This window comes from Protopterus annectens, chromosome 3.part0 (genome assembly GCF_019279795.1).
Source record: "Protopterus annectens isolate FY-2018-M chromosome 3.part0, PAN1.0, whole genome shotgun sequence".
Classification (NCBI taxonomy): Eukaryota; Metazoa; Chordata; order Ceratodontiformes; family Protopteridae; genus Protopterus; species Protopterus annectens.
In genome coordinates, this window is record NC_056731.1 from 936,117,374 (window position 1) to 936,139,591 (window position 22,218).

At 46.1% G+C, this 22,218-nt stretch overlaps 1 protein-coding gene across 1 annotated transcript in view; it reads right to left on the reverse strand.

The window, feature by feature from the left end:
- NUP153 (nucleoporin 153) overlaps positions 1–22,218 on the reverse strand; it is a gene marked incomplete in the record, with an annotated part of 2,476,866 nt that overhangs the window by 2,289,251 nt on the left and 165,397 nt on the right. The window contains 1 exon segment of the mRNA XM_044065729.1: positions 19,928–20,062. Coding sequence (XP_043921664.1) covers positions 19,928–20,062 — 135 coding nt within the window.

Genomic DNA, 22,218 nt, shown 5'->3' on the forward strand with positions numbered 1-22,218 from the left:
GGGGGGCAAAAACACTCCCATCTGCATCTGGGCCTGAAGGAAGCGACGCATCATCCGGTCCATGTCTGCTTCAGAAAGGCTTCTCGTAGACCTAGAAGAGGCCGGCGAGGCTGGCTGGGAAGGCCACCTCGACAACCTCAAAGGTGGCTGGGGCTCCTCCGCCGGCTCCGGAAAGAAACGTGGGGAACGGAGCAGAGAGGGGGAGGACCCGGGAACCTTCAAGGGAGAATAGAGCTGCTTAGCCGGCGGGGCCGAGTCGGCCCGCCGCTTGTGGCTCCTATGCCTCTCCCTGTCTGTCTCTCTCTCGTTCTCCCTCTATCTCTCTTCTCTTTCTTTCTAGGGTCCTTCTCTCCCTGGGACAACGTGGGAGGTTGAGTCCCAGCCAGGGGAGCAGGAACCGTTGGCTGAACAGCCGCAGCCATGACTGATGCCACTGAGGGAGAGGAGGAAGTAGTAGAATCCGCGGGTAAAAGGCCTGCTAAGATTAACTTGTTCCTCCTGTCTCTCAAAGCCCGGGGGTTAAAGGCGGCACATATCTGGCAGCCTGATGTCAAATGTGCAACCCCCAGGCAAAGAACACACTGAGTGTGGCCATTGGCTGAGGACAGCTTATGGCCACACTCGGAGCATTTGGAAAGATGGCCTTAGGGCCTTCGGCCATGTCTACAACAATCACACTTCCCTAACACACCGATAAGGGGAAGGGGAATACACTAAAGTTAAATTAAACTACACTAGTCTAAGGGATCAACTATCACACACACAAACACACTTTTTAAACTGGTAAAAAAGTAGAGAAAATTCCTATCCTTATCTTACCTAACCGCAAGGAGCTCGTCACTCGTGCTTATAGAAGCCGCGGCAAACGAGATCCGAGGACTGGAGGGAGATAGCAGGGTATTATGGGTAAGGGGGAGGGGCTTGGCTCTCTTGCTTGGAAAGCTGCCGGCTCAGATCCAGGATGGATCCGATACCCACAGGTTGCTGATCAAATGAAGTTAACTACTTCAGATCACCCGTTATCGTACAAGCCTCGAGTGAGCCGCAACTACTGCCATACATTTGGTGAACACTCTGGGGGCTGTAGTGAGACTAAAGGGCAGAGCTTGAAACTGGTAGTGATTGGCTCCCAGCTGAAAATGTAAATGTCTCCTGGATCGCCTGTCCATTTTAATGTGGTAGTACGCATTCTGGAGAGCTATAGAGCACATCCAATCGTCTTTCCCCAGAAAGTGGAGTATCGACTGCAGTGTTACCATCCGGAACTTTGACTTCTTGATGGACATGTTTACTCTGCTGAGATCCCGAATGGGCCTCCAGTCCCCTGTTCTTTTTGGAGCTAAAAAGAACCTTGAGTAAGTTCTGGATCCAATTTGGTCTGTGGGGATACTTTGGATGACTTTTTCTAGCAACTTTTGTATCTCTAAAGTTGCGTGTTCCCTTTGACTGGGACTGTGTTTTTTTTTTTCTTTCTAATGGGGTAGAAGAAAAGGTTATGTAGTAACCTCTGGATATGATCGTTTGTACCCATTTGTCTTTTGTTACTTCTAGCCAGGTATTTGGGTACAACGACAAGCGACCCCCCGACTGCCTCCAGAGATGGACAGATGGGGCCCTCCTCTCAGGAGTGCTTGAAAGGGTTTACCAAGGAAAGAATTCCTGTCACCCTGATTCTGCGAACCCTCTCTGCCTCGTGGTCAGTATCTTCCATTGTCCATTGTTACTTCCCCCTCCTCCCATGGGGGAAGAATCACCATGTGCATCTGGGAAAGATCTTAGGGACTTATGAAACTATATTTTTCCCCCATTCTGACCTTTGGGATAAGGTCTAATAGGGAGGGAGAAACGGACTCAACGGCAGACAGAGGTTTTTCCCTCCTGTTCGCACCTGGTTAGGGTCTCTAACTTTTGGCCCGAACAAAGATGAGCCATCAAAAGGAGCTTTAATAAAGGAAGACTTGAGGGGTCCTGCAAAATCGCATAAGCACATCCAAGAATGTTTCCTTAATGAAATTCCTGTACCTGCTGCCCTACTCGCTCCATCGGCAGTGTAGGAAATAAGTCGCATGGAGGAATTCACCATGAAGTTTAGGGTGGAGAGCTGGAAGGAGACCTTGCCCGAAACCCTTGCCAGCAACAGAACCTTGGAGGGTATCTCCTAGCTCCTTTAGGAGATCTGGCCATGGCACTGGGCCCCAGCATGTCTGGCACCCAACCTGGAACTTCCTCATCTGCTGGTCTTGCACCACTGTTGGGTGGAACCACCATGGGCGTGGAGAGGAGCCTGTCACCTGTCGGGCGCTAGCATCCGCCACATAACACAAGCACTCAGGTCACTCCAAGGCAAGTACAAATATGACTCGGTCATTGTCCTTGCTGGTGTGAATGACCAGAGACGTACCTCCCTGGACTACATGAAAAGAGACAGAGCATGTAGCCCAGGCCGGTATGACCCTGACCTCGAGTAGCATCTTACCCTCACCAAGAATGATGTCACAATATGAAGAAAAGATGATCAATTTCAACAATTGGCTTAAGTATTGGTGTCATTCAAAGGGGATCCAATGCCTGTCAGCCTGGGATGACATGCTCGACAAGCCACGATGCTTCGCTAGGGACGGCTTGCACCTGGTCACCCCTGTGCTTTCGGATATTGTCAAAGGCTCTTGCCACCCCCATAGTGCCTTTTTTAGGCAAGGCTCAAAAGACAAACCCACCTCCATAGGTATCACAAGGGATAAGAAACGAAGAGTAATGCTACTCAACGCCAGACGTCTAAACCGCAAGATGCACGCACTCAAAACTCTCCTTAGCATGGAGAACATAGATATCTGTGCAGTAAGAGAAACCTGGTTCAAGGCTCCCGAGAGCACCCCAGCACTACCAGGTTATACCTCATACCATGCTTTTCGGCCCCAAAACTTGGACCGAACCACAAAAGGAGGTGGAGTATCAATATTCGTCAAAGATACCCACATCTCCAGGTTGGAGGCACAGCACGAAGCATCAGAGACTATCCATGTGCAACTAACAGTGGGCAAAACTGCCTTCCAGTTTATAGCCTTCTACAGATCACCCTCCCAAACCCAGGAACCCCACTCTGCCTTCCTGAGAACACTGGAAAATATGAAGGTCTCTCCAAACACCATTATACTGGGCGACTTCAACTACCCAAACATAGACTGGGAGCATTACTCTAGCTCCAACACCCTAGCCCAAAGGTTCCTAGAATTTATAAACTCAAATGCTATGGAACAACTGGTTACCACTCCCACAAGAGGGGAAAACATACTGGACCTGATCATCACCAACATGGGGGCTCTATACTCCAGACCAGAAGTGTATCCCTCAATGGTAAGATCAGACCATAAACTAATCTCACTGGATATTCACATCCCGACCCCACCCCTGCCCAGAAAACCACAGTGAAAAACTTCACTAAAGCAAATTTCACACTCCTCAAAACAGAGGTGAAATCCTAGGCCTGTGGAAAATATGGCCCAGACCGCAGAATCCTTTATAAACGCATTCTATGAACACCTTCAGGAATGCATGGATCATGCAATCCCAAATAAAACCAAGACCCAATCCTCCAAAGGCAGGCGTCCTGTCTGGTGGACTCCAGCCATAAACAAACTGTACAATAGAAGGAGGAAGCTACTACATGATAGAGCAAAATCCCAAAAAGGGAAGGCATCTCTGGTCAGTATTAGCAAAAAACTATGGGCACTCATAAAATCGTCTAAGGCCAGCTTCGAGAGATGCACAGGACACTAAGAATAATCACAAGGCTTTCTTTAGTTATTGTTAGGAACCTGGGTGGGAATTCCCAGATATGCTCAGAATTAGTCCAAAATGACAAAAAATACACCGAACCCACAGACATTGCCAACATCCTAGCTGACAGGTTCAGCGCTACCCCCCCCCCCACCAAAAGGGCAAATATCTATCCCAGCAGAGTGCTGCCCCCCTGACATCTCAGATGCTCAGGCAAGAGCCACCCTCTCCAAAGCAAAAAACACAACATCAATGGGACCAGACGGCGTCCTGGGCTGCGTCCTACATGAACTCCAAGAGCAGCTAAACCCAAACATAAAACTACTGTTCAATCTCAGCTTTACTACAGGATATGTACCCAAAGAGTGGTGTACAGCAACAGTGGTCCCTCTCCACAAAGGTGGTGCCTCAACGGATCCTGGAAACTATCGCCCCGTAAGCCTGACTAGCTTGGTCTGCAAAGCTATGGAAAGGATCATCATGGACCTCATAAATAAAGATATTGGGGACCTACAGACACTGTATCCTACCCAGTTCGGCTTTGTTAAGGGCAGATCCTGCCTCTTAAACTTGGTCGATTTCTTTGAAACAGTCACCAAGGCCATTGACGAGGGGAAGGTGGTCCACACAGCCTACCTGGACCTCGCAAAAGCCTTCGATACAATACCCCACTCGGGCATTATAGATGAGCTCACCAGCTTAAATATAAACCCTTACGTCACTAGATGGGTTGCAAACTGGCTCAAGGATAGAACCCATATGGTTAGAATTGCTGGAGCCAAGTCAGACTCCAAACCAGTTACAAGTGGCATCCCACAAGGCTCAGTCCTGGGACCTCTCTTGTTCGGTATATATTTCTCGGAGGTACAGGCCAACACGGAAGGACTGTGGCTGACCAAGTTCGCAGATGACTGCAAACGAAGTGCCATAATAAACTCTCCAGCCAACACAAGCATCCTACAAAAGGGCTCATAGAAACAGACAACTGGTGCCAGAGCCATGGCCTCAAGCTAAATGCCAAAAAGTGTATAGTCATCCCCTTTGGCAAAAACAAAGTGCCCACAAATTACCATATAGGTGGTAATCCATTAAGTACGGAAGAAGTAATTAGGGACCTGGGGACCCAAGTTGATAGCAATCTCTCATTTGAAAACCACGTGGCCAAAGTGGTTAGAAAAACATTTTATATAGCCTACCTAATCATGAAGGGATTCACATGAGGTCATCGTGCCTCTTTACTCATCCCTCATCAGGCCCATAATTGAGTACAATGCCCCTTTTGGGATGTACCTTACCAGACACCTGCAGCAACTGGAAAGACCCCAAAAGTACCTCACCAAGAGAATCAAAGGGCTCAAACAGATGCCATATGCTGCCTGGTTAAAGAAACTCCAGCTCTACTCAGTGGCATACAGCCTGCTCAGAGGCGATCTGTGCCCGACGTATAAAGCCATGTCCAACCCGGAATTAATGGACATGTTGCACCTGAGAAAATCCAAATCTCATCGAGCTACGCGTTCGAGAGACTTGAACCTCAGCAGTGAAATAAATAGGACATGCTGGAGGGACAGATTCATAACCCAGAGGCTCCTTCCACTCTGGAATAAAATCCCAGTCCAGGTTAGGCAGAGTCACTCACCGACTCTCAAGAGGAATCTTGATGAGTGGATGGGAGATCGTAGGTTTACCCCGGGTATCACTTCTGTCTCACTGTTAGAAAGAGGTACAGTATACTAACCTCGAAAAAGGGCATAGCAAAATTCATTTAAAATGGGTGGCGAAAGCCAAACACACTGGCTAGGCTTTATAAATGCCCCAGGGCGGATAGCCTAGTATGAACCTAAGAACCTTTGAAGTCTAATGAAAGGGGTTAGGTAGTTCAGTGACTGAAGGGGAAAGGACGCTGAAGAAAACATACGCATTCCATATCCATCCATTGTTTGAGCCTCTTTATTCAGTGGATGGACAGATGAGGCTGTATCTAACAACTTCTTGGTGGCTGCTACCATCTCCATAGCATCTATCGGAACAACTTTACTGAAAAACTCCCTATCTGAAGGCGCAGGGATGAATTTATTTGGCTTCCTAGGAACAAGTTCTACTGAGTCCTAAGAGTCCCACGCCTTCCGACTGACCACGTTCATGAGTTGGTCAAAAGGCAGAGACAGCCAAGAGGTGAAAGGGCGAGACCCGAATGCCTCCAGATACACAGACTCATCATCAGAAGGGTTGATGGTTTTCCAGCCACTTCTCTGTTTAACAATTTCAAGAATGTCTGCAAGAGAGACATCCTCAGAGGGTGACCGTGGGGACCATTCTGAATCGTCGAGGTCCATGTCTTAAGTGATGGACTCCTCAGAGGAGTCCAGATGCTTCCTCTTGCATAACCTCTTCCGGGGAACTTCCTCACAGGGGCACTCTGGAGAGACTTTGGAAGAAACCGCTTCATCCAATGGGGCGCCCTGGGGGATCAAGTCTCCATGTCTGGGAGGGAGCGATGGCACCGAAGCGGACACTGACACTTTGGGGAGAAGAGTACTTGGACCGGAGAGGGGAGCAGTCTGAGGTGACAGCACTCTCATCACCTCGAAAGCCACCAGACCCTGCTCAGAGGAAGTTGCTAGCTCAGAGGAACTATAAAACCTCCCCTGAAGCAAGGCGGTGGGCTCAGAGGCCGATGTAGATGCCAAGCTCACGAGCACCGAAACCCCAAGAAGAACCTGGGTTGGACAACTGTCCAGCCCGTCTCTACTCCCCAGATCAGATGGGAGACCGTCGGCTCGTAGAACCCCTCTACTTTCAATGGAATAGAGGAAGTCGAAGCAGTGGTCGGGCCCAAATGTCCTGGGGCAGGTTTCTGCACTGATGGTACCACTACAATCGAATCCAATCACTCTGGCTCCGAAGCAGCAGAATGGGTCGGATGAGGAATCGAAGGGGAAGTGATGTTTGTCGGCTCCGAATCTCTCTAGGTCGGAGTCAACAGAATCTTGGTCAACTCCAGAGTCTATAAAAGCCTCTTCACCACGCACTCTATGTCATCAGAAAGGCTCCAGGAGGATCAAGAGGATGGAGTTGGAGGCCTCACTGAATGCAGTAAAGGAGAATGCAGCATTAGGGAGACAGGTTCCAGAACTGGGGACCGGCTGCAAAACTGGAACTCTGTCTGCTCCAAAATCACAATAGGAGTCGAAGAGGGAGATTTCTCGGATCCAAAAGCCTTCAGGTCTCTAGATGACTCCTTGGCATGCTTTTTTGTCGGCTCAGGTAGTAGAGCAGTGGATGGCCTTTTTGTCGATTATTCAGATCTGGAAGACGGGGATTGTTGTGTGGCTTTTGAGAAAAGTACAGTTGTGTACCTACCATAAATGTAGATGTTAAAGTGTATTCACTGTTGCAGTCATTACTCTAGGGTTATCCTGCTGACAGGCTACCCGCAGTCGGCCTGAATTTCCAAGTCCTGGTCCGGGGTCGGTTGCTGTCGCCTCTTCCCTGATGTCAGTGCGCCAGGGGTATAAAAGATGCAGCCATCATTTTCTAAAGTTTTTCTTGCCCCAGATGTCAGGTGCCCCCAAAATGGTAGGCTAAATATATTATGCCAAAAAACATACATGCAGTAAAGAAACATTTCCTTCATCTACAAGCAAATACACCACATAGGTTGTATAGAATAGAGAGAAGTACAGATAAACCCCAGCAAAAGAAAGGGGGACAGTGGGAGGGTAACCTGGACTGCAACAGTGAATACACTCGAACATCTACATTTATGGTAGGCACACAACTGTACTATGTTCATAGTGTTTCACTGTTGCAGTCATTACTCGGGTTGAATCCCAAAGCTGAAGATGGGTGGCTGGGCTAAATAGGATTAGGAGAGGCTATGAGGCTCTGCAGAACTGCAGTGGCAAAGCCTGCTCTGGATTTAGAGTAAAGAGGTAAGTGGTAGTGCTTTGTAAAAGTGCGCACTGAACTCCAAGTTGCAGCCTCTAAGATGTCTTTAGTTGGTACTCCTCTCAGGAAGGCTGCTGAAGTGGCTGCTGCTCTGGTAGAATGAGGCCTAATGCCCTTAGGCACTGATTTGCCATGCTGTGAATAGCAGAAACGGATGCAATGGCCTATCCATTTAGAAATGGTCTGTTTTGAGATAGCCTTTCCTTGTGATCCTGCAGCATATGACACTAAAAGTTGCTCAGTCTTTCTGAAAGCTTTAGTTCTGTCCAAGTAGAACCATAGCTGCCTGTGTACGTCCAAAGAATGCAGAATTTTCTCACCCTTGTTCTGTGGGTTTGGATAAAAAGGTAGGCAAGTGAATGGTTTGGTTGAGGGCCACATTGGACACCACACCTTAGGCATAAATGGGTTTGTCCTCAGAGAAACCCTGTCTGGATGAAAAATGATAAAAGGTTCCACAGCAATGAGTGCTTGCAACTCAGACATTCGTCTTGCAGAGGTTATTGCTAGGAGCAGAGCTGCTTTCCAGGATAAGAATTTTATATCAGCTGTTGAGGCTGGCTCAAAAGGAGGCAGTATGAGTTTTTCCAAGACATAATTGAGGTCCCATGCCGGAATTGGTGCTCTCCTTGAAGGCCTAATGTTTTTGGCCCCTCTGAGGTACTGCCTTATTAAAGGATGAGAAAAGATAGGTGGTTTGTCTTGTAATGGGCTGAAATGGCAGAAGCATGAATCTTAATTGATGAAAAGGAAAGGCCTTTGCCCAGCATCTCAGTTAGGTATTGCAAAATCTGAGGGATATTTGGTACATACGTGTCAATGCCTTGTTCCTGGTTCCAAGCACAGAATCTCTTCCATTTTTCTGCATAAGATTTTCTGGTACTAGGCCTCCTGGCCTCCAAGATAACATTCATAACAGCTTTTGAAAGAGGAGTGTTCTGAATGGCTACATTAACCGCCATGCTGCCAGATTTAAGGTCCTGAGTTGGCTGTGCAGGATCTGATTGTTTTGTCGGGTCAGCAAGTGAGAAGTTTGAGGCAATATCCATACTGGACCTTGAGACAAGCTCTTTAGGATTGGGTACCAGTGCTGGCGTGGGTAGTCTGGCGCAATCAGTATAATTTTTGGCTTCTCTTGTCTGACCTTTAGGAGTACCCTGGGAAGGAGAGGCAGTGGAGGAAAGACATATACTGTTAGATTTTTCCAGCTGAAGGATAAGGCGTCCACTCTCCATGCTTGTTTGTGATAAATCCTTGTGCAAAATCTCTGTAATTGGCAGTTGTGAGGGGAGGCAAATAGACCTATGTCTGGGCATTCCAATTTTCTTGTTATGCTGAAGACTTGTGGATCCAGTTTCCACTCATGGGGATCCATGAGGTTTCTGCTTAGTTCGTCTGCCAGAGTATTTGTTTTTCCTGGCAGGAATTGTGCTTGCAGGTGAACTTGATAAGTCAATGCTGTGTCCCATAAGGTCATTGCTCGTCTGCAGAGGGGGTAGGAATGTGTGCCTCATGCTTGTTCATGTGCCACGTGACCGTAGTATTGTCAGTCTTTATCAGTAGCTGTCTTGGATGAAGTAGATCCGTGAAAGTTGTCAGGGCATTCTGAACAGCTAGCATCTCTTTTTGATTGATGTGAAGATGCATCTGGCTTGCAGGCCATGTGCCCTGAATACACTTTCCTGCCATATGGGCCCCCAGGCATAATCTGATGCATCCATTGTCAGTGTCTGTCTGGCTGTGGGAAAAGTAAATGGCAGACCCTTGTTGTGGTGACAGGCCAGTGCATATCATCGAAACTCCTGTTGCAGGCAGGGAATGAGGGTAATTACTGTCTCCAGGCTGTGGCAATGCTGAATCCAAACAGTTTTTAGATACCATTGTAGTTTCCTCATATGCAGTCTGGCATATGGAATTAAGTAGAATGCAGGATGCCATGCAGCCCAAGGCCTGCAGGATTTTCCTTGCAGATAACTGGGTATTTGTTGCCAACTTTTTCAAGTAAGAAGTCAGTTGTCTTTGTCTGACGTGTGATAAGCCATCTGGGCAGTTGTATTTAAGCTTGCACCCAGGAATATTATCTCTTGAGAGGGTACTAGTTTTGATTTCTTTTCGTTTACTGTGTACCCTAAGCAAATTAGTAATCTTTTTACAAATGCCAGCTGCTTTAGAAGAATGTCTGTTCTCTGCTTGAATAAGGCAGTAGTCCAAGTAGGGATATATTTAATTTCCTCTTTGTCTGCAAAATGCAATTACTGGTGTCAGGCATTTTGTGAAGACCCTGGGCGCAGTAGATAAGCCAAAGGGCAGTGCAGAGAATTGGTAGTGCATTGAGCCAGCTATGAATCTGCGGTGTCTTCTGCAAGATTGTCTGATTGGGACATGCAGGTATGCCTCTTTTAGGTCCAAAGTTACGAGCCAAGCCTTTTTTGCCCAGCATGGGCAGTAGCTGCTGTAGAGTCAACATCTTGAATTTAGGAACCTCCAGAAACGCGTTTAGTATAGACAGGTCCAGTATTGGTCTCCAGGCTTTGTCCTTTTTGGGCAATAAGAAAAGTCTGGAGTAAAATTCTTGCCCCTGCTCTTGTTGTGGTACTTGTTGAATGGTCCTCATGTCCATGAGGGCTGTAATTTGCTTTTATGCCTCTGCCCATTGATTGTGACAGGTCTGGCATACCTTTTGCCCTTGGTAGGGTGTGAAAATGGAACCTGTAGCCTTGGGACACTATGTTCAAGACCCATTTGTCTTGGGTAATCATATGCCGATTTGGTGAAAAAAGTGCTAGTTTTCCCCCTAAGGGGGCTGCCAAAAGAAAAGTGCTTGGATCTGGCAGAGGAAAGTCATTGGGACTGTTTCCTGTAAGGCTGTGATTTGTCTTCTCCGCTTTTGGAGGTAGGAGTACCCCATTGTTTAGGCCTGTATGAGCCTTGGGGCTGAGATCTGCCTCTGGGACATCTGTATCTGCCTCTTTGTGGACTGACACTGGAAAGGACCAATTTTTTGAAGACCAGTTCCTGCTAAATCTGGGTGGCTGTACCTGTAAGAAATCCTTAACTGTCTGCATGGATTTCGCTTTATCCTCCATTTTCTTCAACACCTCTTCTGCTTTAGCACCAAATTATCATGCTGTAATGGAGCATCTAATAATTTTGCTTTAACATGATCAGGCAGATTCTGTTCCTTTAACCAAGCATGCCTTCTAATAACAAAATCTGTAACAGTGGCCCTGCAAGAGGCCTCCAGTGAACCATAACCACATTGCAAAGTATGCTTTCCCACTTGTTCAGCTGCATGCAATAAATCCTGCATTTCCTTGTTCTCTGAACATTCAGAATTTGTCAACATTTTCTGTTTAAGCAGTGACATTAAGTATTGCTGATATTTAAGCACATGAAACTGACAATTTAAAGCCCTTACAGCCAACAGCCAAGGTAGCAGAAGTGTAAACTTTTTTTCGCCCCATCTGTCCAGTGCCCTAGAATCCCTATCAGAGGGGACAGGGTTTTTTGCAGTGGAAGCTTTGACCCCTTTGGGACCCTGAGATATAATTTCTGCGTCAGCAGCGGGATTTTTATATAGGAAATTATGAGAATCTGGGACCCTGTAGTAGCTGTCTGGCTTAGCAGGTGCAGGGGACAAAGAGTTGGGGGACAGGCCGGACTCTGAAAATACATCATCTACAATGTCTAGAACAGATGGAATAGCAAGGGGTCTGTGCTGAGGAAGTAGCAGAAAGTCTCTGAGCCTTTTCTTAGATTCTGAGTAATCTTGGCTCTCCCAGTGGAAATGCTCCCTCATGGTATGCAGGGTTTCCCCAAAAGAATAATCCTCAGGAGAAGAGGTTGAAGGAATGGATTCTTCAGCATCAGAATCCTCATAGAAAGAAAGAGTAATCCTGTTCAGAAGAGGAATCAGAGGAAATAGAAACATGATCAGAAGAATCACATTCTGTCTCTTGCCTAGGCCTCATCAGGAGGGGGATGGGAACCCCTGATCAAAGTAATTAGGTCTTAGGCCATTTTAAGCATCTGTTTTTTAGGCATTGATGTCTGAGTAGGAGAATGCGGTACTTGTTTCTTTGTCTTTAGAGCTGCTTTGGTCTTTGTCTTTGAAGTTGAAGATGGTTTAACATATAACTGTGTAGGTCTGAAGACACCCTCAGAAGCAGATGCCTGCTCAGCGGCTCCGGACCCATCTGAGGGAATGATTTCCGAGTGTCCAATACCTTGAGTATCCAGAGGCCCAGTCGGCTCCACGTGGGAGTCGGAAGCGGCTTGTGGTTCTGAGGTAGCGGGCGCCAGGGGCTGCGAAAGCGCCTCACTGAGAACCGGCGACTGGCCTAATGGAAGCCTCGTCGGTTTTGGACCTCGGATGCCTATCCTTCTCCTTGTCCTTGCGTTTTTTGTAAACTCCAGTCGTCGGCTGTTCCGACGGCATTATATAATTAAACCTTTGGCCAAAGTAATGAAATGCAAAATCGAACCGACGCTTAATAGTGCATTGGTTAAATCTAGCACAAAACTGACAGCTAGCAATGTTGTGGTCAGGGCCTAGGCAAGGAATACAGTAAGAGTGAAAATCCTTATGAGGTATTTGCTTCCCACAAGAAATACAATTGTTAACTTTTTCTGACATCGGTCTGGAGCAAGAAAAAAGTTTCCCCAACGGGGTACTTAGCTTTAATGAAGACTTCGGTTCTGAAGTTTGGATTTGAAAATCTCAGGAGTCGGCCGACCGGCACTTGCGAACTGCTTTTGCGTCAGGCACCGCGCGGCAAGAAAGACTGAAGAAAATGGCGTCAGCTGCATCATTTATAACCCTGGCGCACTGACGTCAGGGAAGAGGAGACAGCAACCGACGCCGGACCAGGACTTTGGAATTCAGGCCGACTGAGGGTAGCCTGTCAGCAGGATAACCCTAGAGTAATGACTGCAACAGTATAACATGATGAACATCTCTTGATTCCCTTATAGAGCCTCAGCGAAAGGTGTTTCTAGTAAGCCTTTAACTATTAATTTGTTCCTTCTTTCCATTAACACTCGAACTAAAGGCATGGCAGAAGGAACACGACTCGAAGGTGGACAGCACCCAAACCATACACACACCTGGTGTTGTCCCATCTGTTAGTGACATCTTTTGATTGCATATATCACATTTCTTAAAACCCGAAAGTTTTGCTTCTCTAGTATTTAGACACTCTCGACAGCAGTCAACAACCAAACAAGAACGCTAACTAGGAACACACAAAAAGAAAACTTTTTTTTTTTTTTTAATATGTAAAGTTAACATACACAACCAAATTAAGCTAATTATCAACTACAATAACAAGAGAAGTCTCTAACTAAAACAACTAACTCCTACAACAGAAAAGGGGGAGGAAGCCCTCTAAGTCAAATGGGCTGAAGGGAGCCCTCTAACTCAGACTACCCAACGAGAAAGGAAACATCCCAAAACTCTCTAATTTAAATGAGTTTGGGACCGGGATAGGGAGAAAAAAAAAACAGACGGGCCTAGTGGTAGATGACGGCCAAGAGAACAGCACAAACAGCAGCAATGAACACTCTTAAAATACTACCACACTAATCTAAAAGTTAGAAATATACAATACATCATAACATTTTTCTAATATCACTAAGATAAACAGAAAAAAGATTCCATTTAGCCTAGAGCCTGCAAGGAAACACCCGATCTTGCTTAGCGGCAAACATGATTCTGGGTAATCTTCCCCGAGAATTATGGGATAGGGTGTAGCTACAAGCCAGTGGAAGTTCTCAAGCTTTTGTATAAGGCTGAGTCGGAACAGATTCTCAGTTCCGAACTCCGCCAACAACAAATGAAGGTGAGATAGGACAACATAACATGGGACAATGCTACCTTACTATCTCCATGTGTTCTTTACCTTAGATTTATATGCTAACTACCAAAGTATTGACTAGTCATGGTTAATTCTTCAGAAATCTGGTACAGTACAACCTAGTGGCTGAATAGCATAGGTGTATGGCCTTGGTGACTGAATACACCCAAGACAACTGTACTACTCAGTATGAAACAATGCCAGGAAAAAAAAAAAAAAAAAAAAGAAAGGCTTCTGGAAAAATGAAGGCACATGTATATATGTAACACTATAACAGAAAGCAAACTGCATCAACCCACTTTTTCCCATTTGCACATGGGGTTCATGGTTATCATATCAAAACGTACAGTTGTGGACACATACCATAAATGTAGATGTTCAAGCGTCTTCATTGTTGCAGTCATCACATTTGGGTTATCCCTGCTGGGGTAGCCCTCGGCCAGCCAGATACCAGAGACTTAATATTTCTGCATCGGTTGCAGTTGCTTGAAGACTGACGGCAGGTCGGCAGTGGTATAAAGGAAGGCAGTCAACACCATTACATTTGCTTTTCTTGCCCTAACCGGTCAGGAGCCCCCAAGGTAGGAGGCCAGGCTCTGGTGGCAGGACCCCACCAGTGGAAAAAAAATACCAACATGTCCCTTGTAAGGAAAGAACAACAAGGAAAAAAAGGTAAGAAAAAAGGAGGGAGGGAAACAAGGACTGCAACAGTGAAGACACTCGAACATCTATATTTATGGTAAGTGTACACAACTGTACTATGTTCTTCGTGCTTCACTGTTGCGATCACCACATTTGGGTAGATTCCCAAAGCTGAGGAAATGGGTGGAGGCAGTCAAGGAAGCTAGGGCTGGCTAGCATGCCCTGGCAAGACTGCAGAGGCAAAACCTACCCTGGATTTAGAAGAGAGAGGCAGGTGGTAATGTTTGGTAAAAGTGTGAACAGATGTCCAGGTGGCAGCCTCCAGGATGTCCCTGCTGGGGACTCCTCTGAATAATGCTGCAGAGACGGAGGCTGCTCTGGTGGAGTGGGTCTTGACCCCCTTGTTTGTAGCAGAAATGGATGCAGTGTGCTATCCATTTGGAAATGCTTTGTTTGGAGATGGCTTTGCCCTCTGCCCCTGAAACAAAGCTAACCAGCAGTAGTTCAGATTTTCTGAAGGGTTTAGTCCTGTCCAGATAGTATCTGAGCTGTCTGCACATCTAGAGTGCGCAGAATTCTTTCACCCTTGTTTTGAGGGTTAGGAAAGAAGATGGGCAAGTGGATGGATAGGTTGAGAGCTACACTGGACACCACCCTGGGCACGAATGATGGATTAGTTCTGAAGGATACCCTGTCTGCATGGAAGATGAAGAGTTCCACTGCCATGAGTGCTTGCAGCTCAGAGACTCTTCTGGCTGAAGAGATGGCCAGGAGAAAGGCTGTCTTCCAAGAGAGAAATTCTAGCTCTGTAGAAGATGCTGGTTTGAATGGAGGCAGGGTGAGCTTTTCCAAGACAAAGTTAAGGTCCCAAGTCAGTGTTGGGGGGCCTCAAGTTGTTAGCCCTCTGAGGAACTGCTTGATCAGAGGGTGTGAAAAAAAAGAGGCTGCTCAGTGGGAAAATGAGTGGAAATAGAAGAGGCATGAATTTTTATAGACGAGAAAGAGACTACTGTATAGTAGGTCAGCTAAGTAATCCAGGATGAGAGGGATGGAGAGCTGTGTCGTACTGCCCCGCCCCCCCTAGCCTGGATCCAGGAGCAGAACCTTTTCCATTTAACTGCATAAGACTTTCTGGTGCTACGGCATCTGGCCTCTCGGATAACATCCAGAACCTGCTTACTGAGGAGGGCAGATTGGTCAAGGGTCAAGTTATAAGCCAAGCTACCAAATTGAGTGTCTGCAATTGGGGGTGCATGAATTTCCCTTCCCTCTGGGTTAGGAGGTTGGGAATCTGAGGAAGATTCCATGGGGGCAGTGGAGACAGGCTGCGCAGTAAGGGGTACCAGTGCTGTCTGGGCCAGTCTGGAGCTATGAGAATGGTTCTTGGTTTTTCCTTCCTTACTTTGATCAGTACCTTGGGAATTAGAGGTAGGGGAGGAAAGGCATAGACTGAGGTTCACCCACAGGAAGGACAGGGCATCCACTTTCCATGCCATGCAGTGATGCTCCCTGGTGCAGAATTTTCTCAGCTGATGGTTGGTGTGGGAGGCAAAGAGGTCGACCTCCAGGGTTATCCATTTCTGAGTTATTAGTAAGAAGGTGTTTGTGTTGCGCTCCCACTTGAGGGTCCAACAATTTTTCTGCTTAAGTGGTCTGCCAGGGAGTTGAGAGAACCTGGCAGGTACTGTGCTAACAGGTGTAGATGCATGGAAGAGGCTGTGAACCAAAGGGTCATGCCCAGCTCGCTCAGTGGCAGGAGTCCCTCCCCGCTTCTTTATGTACCACATCACTGTGGTATTGTCTGTTTTGATCAGGAGAACCCTCGGAGAGAGAAGGGGTTTGAAAGCTATCAAGGCCTGCTGCACAGCCATCATCTCTTTTAGACTTATGTGCAGGGGGAGTTGCTGGGGGTTCCATTCGCTCTGTATGCACCTGCTATCCAGGTGTGCACCCCAAGCATAGTCTGATGCATTTGTGGTGAGGGTCTGGGCAGCGGGGTGTGGGGAGAAGGTCAGTCCCTTGTTGTGGGAGCAGGCTGTTGCCCACCACAGAAATTCCTCCCTCAGGCAAGGTAAAAGAGTTTGCAGATCTTCAGAGTGTTGACACCAAAGGCTCTTTAGGTACCACTGATGTTTCTTCATATGCAGTCCGGCATATGAAATAAAGGAGTATGCAGGATGTCATGATCCCAGGGCTTGCAGGATTTCCCTTGCAGAAAGCTGGGGCCTGGTGGCCAGTTGAGAGAAGTAAGCTGTCAGGAAAATTTGTTTCTCTGGTATTAGGGATACCATCTGGGATGCTGTGTCCAAACTTGCTCCCAGGAAGATTATCCTTTTGGTGGGTACCTGTTTGGATTTCTTTTAATTGATTGTGTACACCAAGGAGGTTAGTAGGTCCTTTACAAAGGCCAGGTCTTTGAGCAGCTTTTCCTGGCTGTCTGCCTGAATAAGGCAGTTGTCTAAATAGGGGTAAATCTGAATATTTCTGTCTGCAAAAAACAATGGCAGGAGCCAGGCATTTTGTGAAAACTCTGGGAGCAGTAAGATAAGCCAAAGGAAAGTGCAGAGAACTGAAAGTGTTGAGATCCTGCCCTGAAGCAAAGATATTTTCTGCAGGACTCCCTGATGGGAATGTGGAGGTAGGCCTCTTAGGTCCAGGGTGACTAGCCAAGCGTCCTTGGACAGCAGCTGCTGGAGGGTGAGCAGTTTGAATTTTGGGATCACCAGGAAGGTGTTTAGAATGGCTAGATCGAGGATAGGGTGCCAGATGCCCTCTTTTCTGGATACCAGAAAAAGTCTTGGCATAGCTGCTCTTCAAGAATGTGTTCCACTACTCCCAGGGACAGCAGGGTATGGATTTGCATTTGAGCCTCTGCCCACTGATTTGGTGGTAGATCTGGGAACCCTTCTGGGGTTGGAAGGAGAATTTGTACACCTGACGCACAATGTTCAGAACCCACTGGTTCTTGGTAATGGTGGCCCAGGTGCTTGAGTGAAAGGAGAGTTTTCCTCCTAGGAGTATGTGATGGGCAGAGGTAGAGAGGGGGTGAGTCATTGTGAGTTCTTACCATAAGGTGGTGGCTTAGAACTCCCTGGTTTTGAATTGGAGGCAGTCCACTGCTTAGATTTCTGCAACCCATTGGACTACTGTCTTGGAGTTCTGTTTCCACGGGGCCTAGGCTGGCCCTGTTTACTAGGTGCAAGAAAGGACCAGTGTTTGGGAGAAAAATGCCTGCTAAACCTAGGGGGCTGTACCTGTAAGAAATCTTTAACAGTCTGCATAGATTTTGCTTTTTCTTCCATCTTTTTGAACACCTCTTCTGCTTCACTACCAAATAAGTTATCTTTATGCAAGGGTGCATCCAACAATTTTGATCTGACAATGTCTGGGAGGGGTTGTTCCTCAAGCCATGCATGTCTTCTAATGACAGATCCAGTGACTGCTGCCCTGCACGAAGCTTCTAGGGCGTTAAAACCACAGTGCAAAGTGTGTTTAGTTACCAGCAGAGTGCATTAATTCCTGTAAATCTTTAGATTCTTCCCATGCAGGCAAGGAGTAATTTTTTCTTTGAGTGCCAAGGTATGTTTCTGATATTTAAGCATATAGAACTGACAATTTAGTGCCCTGATAGCAAGAGTAGCTGAGGTGTATACTTTTTTTACCCCATCTGTCCAGTGCTCTGGAGTCCCTGTCTGAGGGGGTGGGATTCTTAGCTGAAGTAGCTTTAACCCCTTTTGAGCCTTGAGCAATGACCTCAGGGTCCGCTGTTGAGTTTTTAGAGATATTTGTGAGAGTCAGGGACTCTGTAGTACCTGTCTGGCTTTCTGGGAGCAGGAGGAAGGGCGTCTGGAGTCAAGCTGAATTCAAGGAAGACATCATCCACCACATCTAGGACTGGGGGATGGCCAAGGACCTGTGCTGTGGAAGGTCCAGGAACTCTTGAGTCTCTTTTTAGACTGTGGGTAGTCTTGACTCTCCCATTTGAAATGCTCCCTTAAAGCATGCAAGGTTTTCCCAAAGGAAAAATCCCCTGGGGAAGAGGATGACTGAATGGATTTCTCTGCATCAGAATCCCCATATGTAGAGAGGGGCTGCATGTCTTCATAATCAGATGCATCAGATTCATCTGACTCTTGTTCAGAAAAAAACGTCTTGAGACAGATCTTTTTTTCTTTGAGGGAGTGGCTTGGCTTCCCCTAAGCAGCATGACAAGGTCCTCTGCCATTTTAAGCATATGTGACTGAGGCAAAGGAGCAGGTGCCAAAGAATGGCTGGAAGTTGGTTTCTTGAGGGTGGTTCATCCCCCCCCTGGGCCTAAGGAACTCGGTTGTTTTAGAAAGAACAGTGGCCGTGAAAGAAGGTTTACGTCTGGATTGTGTTGCGAATTACTTCCTCGGAAGCCGGTGACTGCACAGCAGCTCTGGACCCATCCAAGGTAGAGACGACCACAGGATCCTTAGACGAAGAGTTCTGCGGCATACTGGACTCCGAAAGGGTCTCGGTAGTGGCCTGCAAATGAACTGAAGTGGGCATCAGGGGCTGCAAAAGCTCCTCACTGAATTCCGGAGGACTGACGACCAGCTTGGTAGCATTGTCGGAAGGTTTAGTCCTGTGCGGTCAGTCTCTATCTTTATGTTTTTTCAGAAGGTCTGCTGTTGGATGGCTTATGGAAGACATATCGGAATTAGAGGACTGTAAATGGAAATATCTGGCTACAATAAGGGACCAACGTCAAACAGTTCTGGCATTAAAGCACAGAACTGACGAGGGAAGTCATGGTCTGGCCCTAGACAAGTGACACAGTAGCAGTGGAAGTCCCAATGTGGTATCTGCTTTCCACAGGCGAGACAGTTAACTTTTTGTGACATCAGTTAGTGCAAGAAAAAAGTATCCCCAACGGGGTACTTCGCTTTCGAACTTCAACTTCAATTGGGAAATGAAACTCAGGTAGCGGCCGACCAGCATTCGTGCGAACTGCTACTGCTTCAGGTTCCATGGCAAGAAAGTCTGATGTAATGGCATTGCCTGCCTTCCTTTATACCATTGACGACCTGACGTCAATCTTCAAGCGACAGCAACCGACGCAGAAATACCAAGTCTCTGGTATTAAGGCTGGCGGAAGGCTACCCCAGCAGGGATAACCTAAATGTGATGACTGCAACAGTGAAACACTAAGAACATCTGAATCACCTAGAGACAACACTCACCACTGGATGTCTTGTACAAATCAAACAGGGAGAAATAAAAATACAACTCCAAAAAATATGATCAAATGAAATCACTGCTAAGGCCTTCAATACCTTTCTCCTGTTACCAGCAAGTTATCATCAACATGTTAATGAGAGTATCAACAGCTTGGCTAGCAGAGCGTACTTCTCTGGTTGCTGCCTGCATTCATTTTACCTGCACGTCTACACTTAAAATTAGACAAAAAAAAAGACCTGCACCACAACCACCACCTCACTGATAAGTTAAACACTGGATTCCCACGCCTACTCTCTGCTGCCTGGCTCTTCAAGCATGTGAGCAGCTAGTACTTGAACTATGGTCACCTGGGTAGCAGGCAAGGATTTAACCCTCTTTCCACAGAGCCAGGCTGCAGAACATCAGCATAAACACATTTACAATGCAATGTAGAAAAGTTATCATCCAGACTTGACATGTACTTCGCTAGACAAAATCTAATCTTCTGCCAAGTTTACCTCTGTAATCTTGCTTCTTTTATTAAGTGAGACACTTGATGATAAAGACGGCTTGAAATATAAGCTTCGATTTGCAGTAACAGAAACTGTCTTCGGAGTCACAAGTTTCTGAACAGGAGGGTACTGGGTTAATACCTTAAAAGAAAATTACTGTGTTAATATGAAGTCAAACATGCAAGGACTTCTTCATAAAAATATTTTAGTAAGAATCGCTTAAACTTCAAAGAATTATAAGCATGTCAGCATCTTAACAGTAGAGCCAAGTAAGACAATCACCTTGCCAAGAGATCTTTACCTTAAAATACAGCTTGATTGTAGTGAATAATGTAGCACTGCAAAACGTTTCTGCACTAGCCAGTCACTGCTTGAGCTTTTTGTTAGATTAGTACATCATATCTCAGAAAGACACTTGATTGCTCAACCACTTCTTTATGACATATGCTTCTGACTGTGGGAAACGCTACAAAAAAATTCTAAGTGTGACCTATAACTGTGGATTTGACTAAAATGAGTGACAGCATACCCCTCATAGAAAAGCTTAAATGCTATAGTGGGCCGTCTCACACTCACAAAAGTAGAATTTACACTTCCACTGGCTCCATCAGCCCACCACATTATGAATTATCCTGAGCGATACCTTTCAGTAAACAACTGGGAGGCAACAGGTGTGCTGGTACAAGAATGTCAGCATTTTACATGTACATACATATAACATGGCACACTTGGATAAAACCATGCGCATAAGCTACAAAAGCCCCATCTGCCATAAGCAAATGCCACAATCAAATTCCTGACCAAAGCAGTTCTGTAACAAAGCTGCTTGCTCATGTCCATGAGCAAGAAAGAAAACTACAGAAAATATTACCAAAAAATGTAGAAATATTCTGCAACATTTGCAGGCTTCAGTCCAGACCTAATACTCACCAAAAGTTTATAACACGCTGCTGTTTGCAAACATTAGAGGTTACTAGAATATCTTCCAGTATGCCATCTGGCAATTTACACTACTTAAGCACCCACTGGGGGGACACTGTCTTTTCTTGAACTTCTACATACTGCTAACCCATATTCATCAGAAAGTAGTAGTCACTACTAATTTTCGTGCGTTTCCAACCCTCACTGTCCTTCTGGGGATAGACATCCTGAACAGAGCTTGCTTTCTAAAGCTAAACCTTCTCCATAGTGCATTGTGATGGCATAATTAGAGAATTATCATAAGACAGAGAGCAGACAAAATCAGGAGTTCAAAAGGAAAAGTGGTGCCTGGAACACCTCCATAAGTCTCCCCAGAAGGGACAGGGGAATGGGGGGAGGGTTGAGGAAGAATGAAAATGGACATCACAGATGGAACATTATGATGAGAGCATAACTTGTTTATCTGATGTTATTTTCATTCATTCCTCGACCCATGGGACATAGTCCCCAGCTACAGTAACTTCGGGTGGCCCTCATGGAAGGATATTCCAGAGCATTGAGGAACTAAATCCAGTTCTACCTTTAGAAACAATATCCAAATTGTAATGTGCAACAAAGGTATGGGAGTTCAACCAAATAGCAGCCGCACAAATGTCTTATCAAAACTCTGGACCAGAAGGCTTGAGATGTAGACATAGATGTATTAGAATGAGCTTTGACATGCCTAGGTAGAAGGATACCTTTAGAAGAATATACACAAGATATGCGATCTGCAATCCATTTAGCCAAAGTGTTTTTGGACACTGGCCTTCCCCTTCTAACATTTGAGGAGACAATCTGCTCACTTATTTTTCAAAAAGATTTTGTTCTGTTTAGATAAAAACAGTGCAGTCTATGAATATCTAGAATATGAAGAGTGCATTCACCCTTGTTTTGGAAATTGGGGAAGAAAACCGGTAGGTTGATGACCTGATTGGTACTGTTTTTGGAGGCAGCTTTGGGCAAAAAGGAAAGGTTGGTATGTAAGGTCACTATATTTAAGAAAAGTCAAATACAGGGGTTTGGCTAACAATGCTTGTAATTCAGATACCCTTTCAGCCAAAGTGATGGCTACCAAAAATGCAGTTTTCCAGGAAAGATTAGGTAGGACAAGAGCTTCTAACATCATGGTTAAGTCCCAAGGAACAGTGGGGTCCTTTACAGGAGGTCTAAGCATAGATATCCCAGAGGAAGCTCTTACACAGTTTTGATGAAGCAAGAAAAGATGAATTGCCCCCAGTGTGATAATTTGAGATGGTTGCCAGTTGCACCTTAACAGTAGAAACACTTGTCCCATTTTGGAAAACTGAAGCAAGAAAGTCCAAAACTGCAAAAAA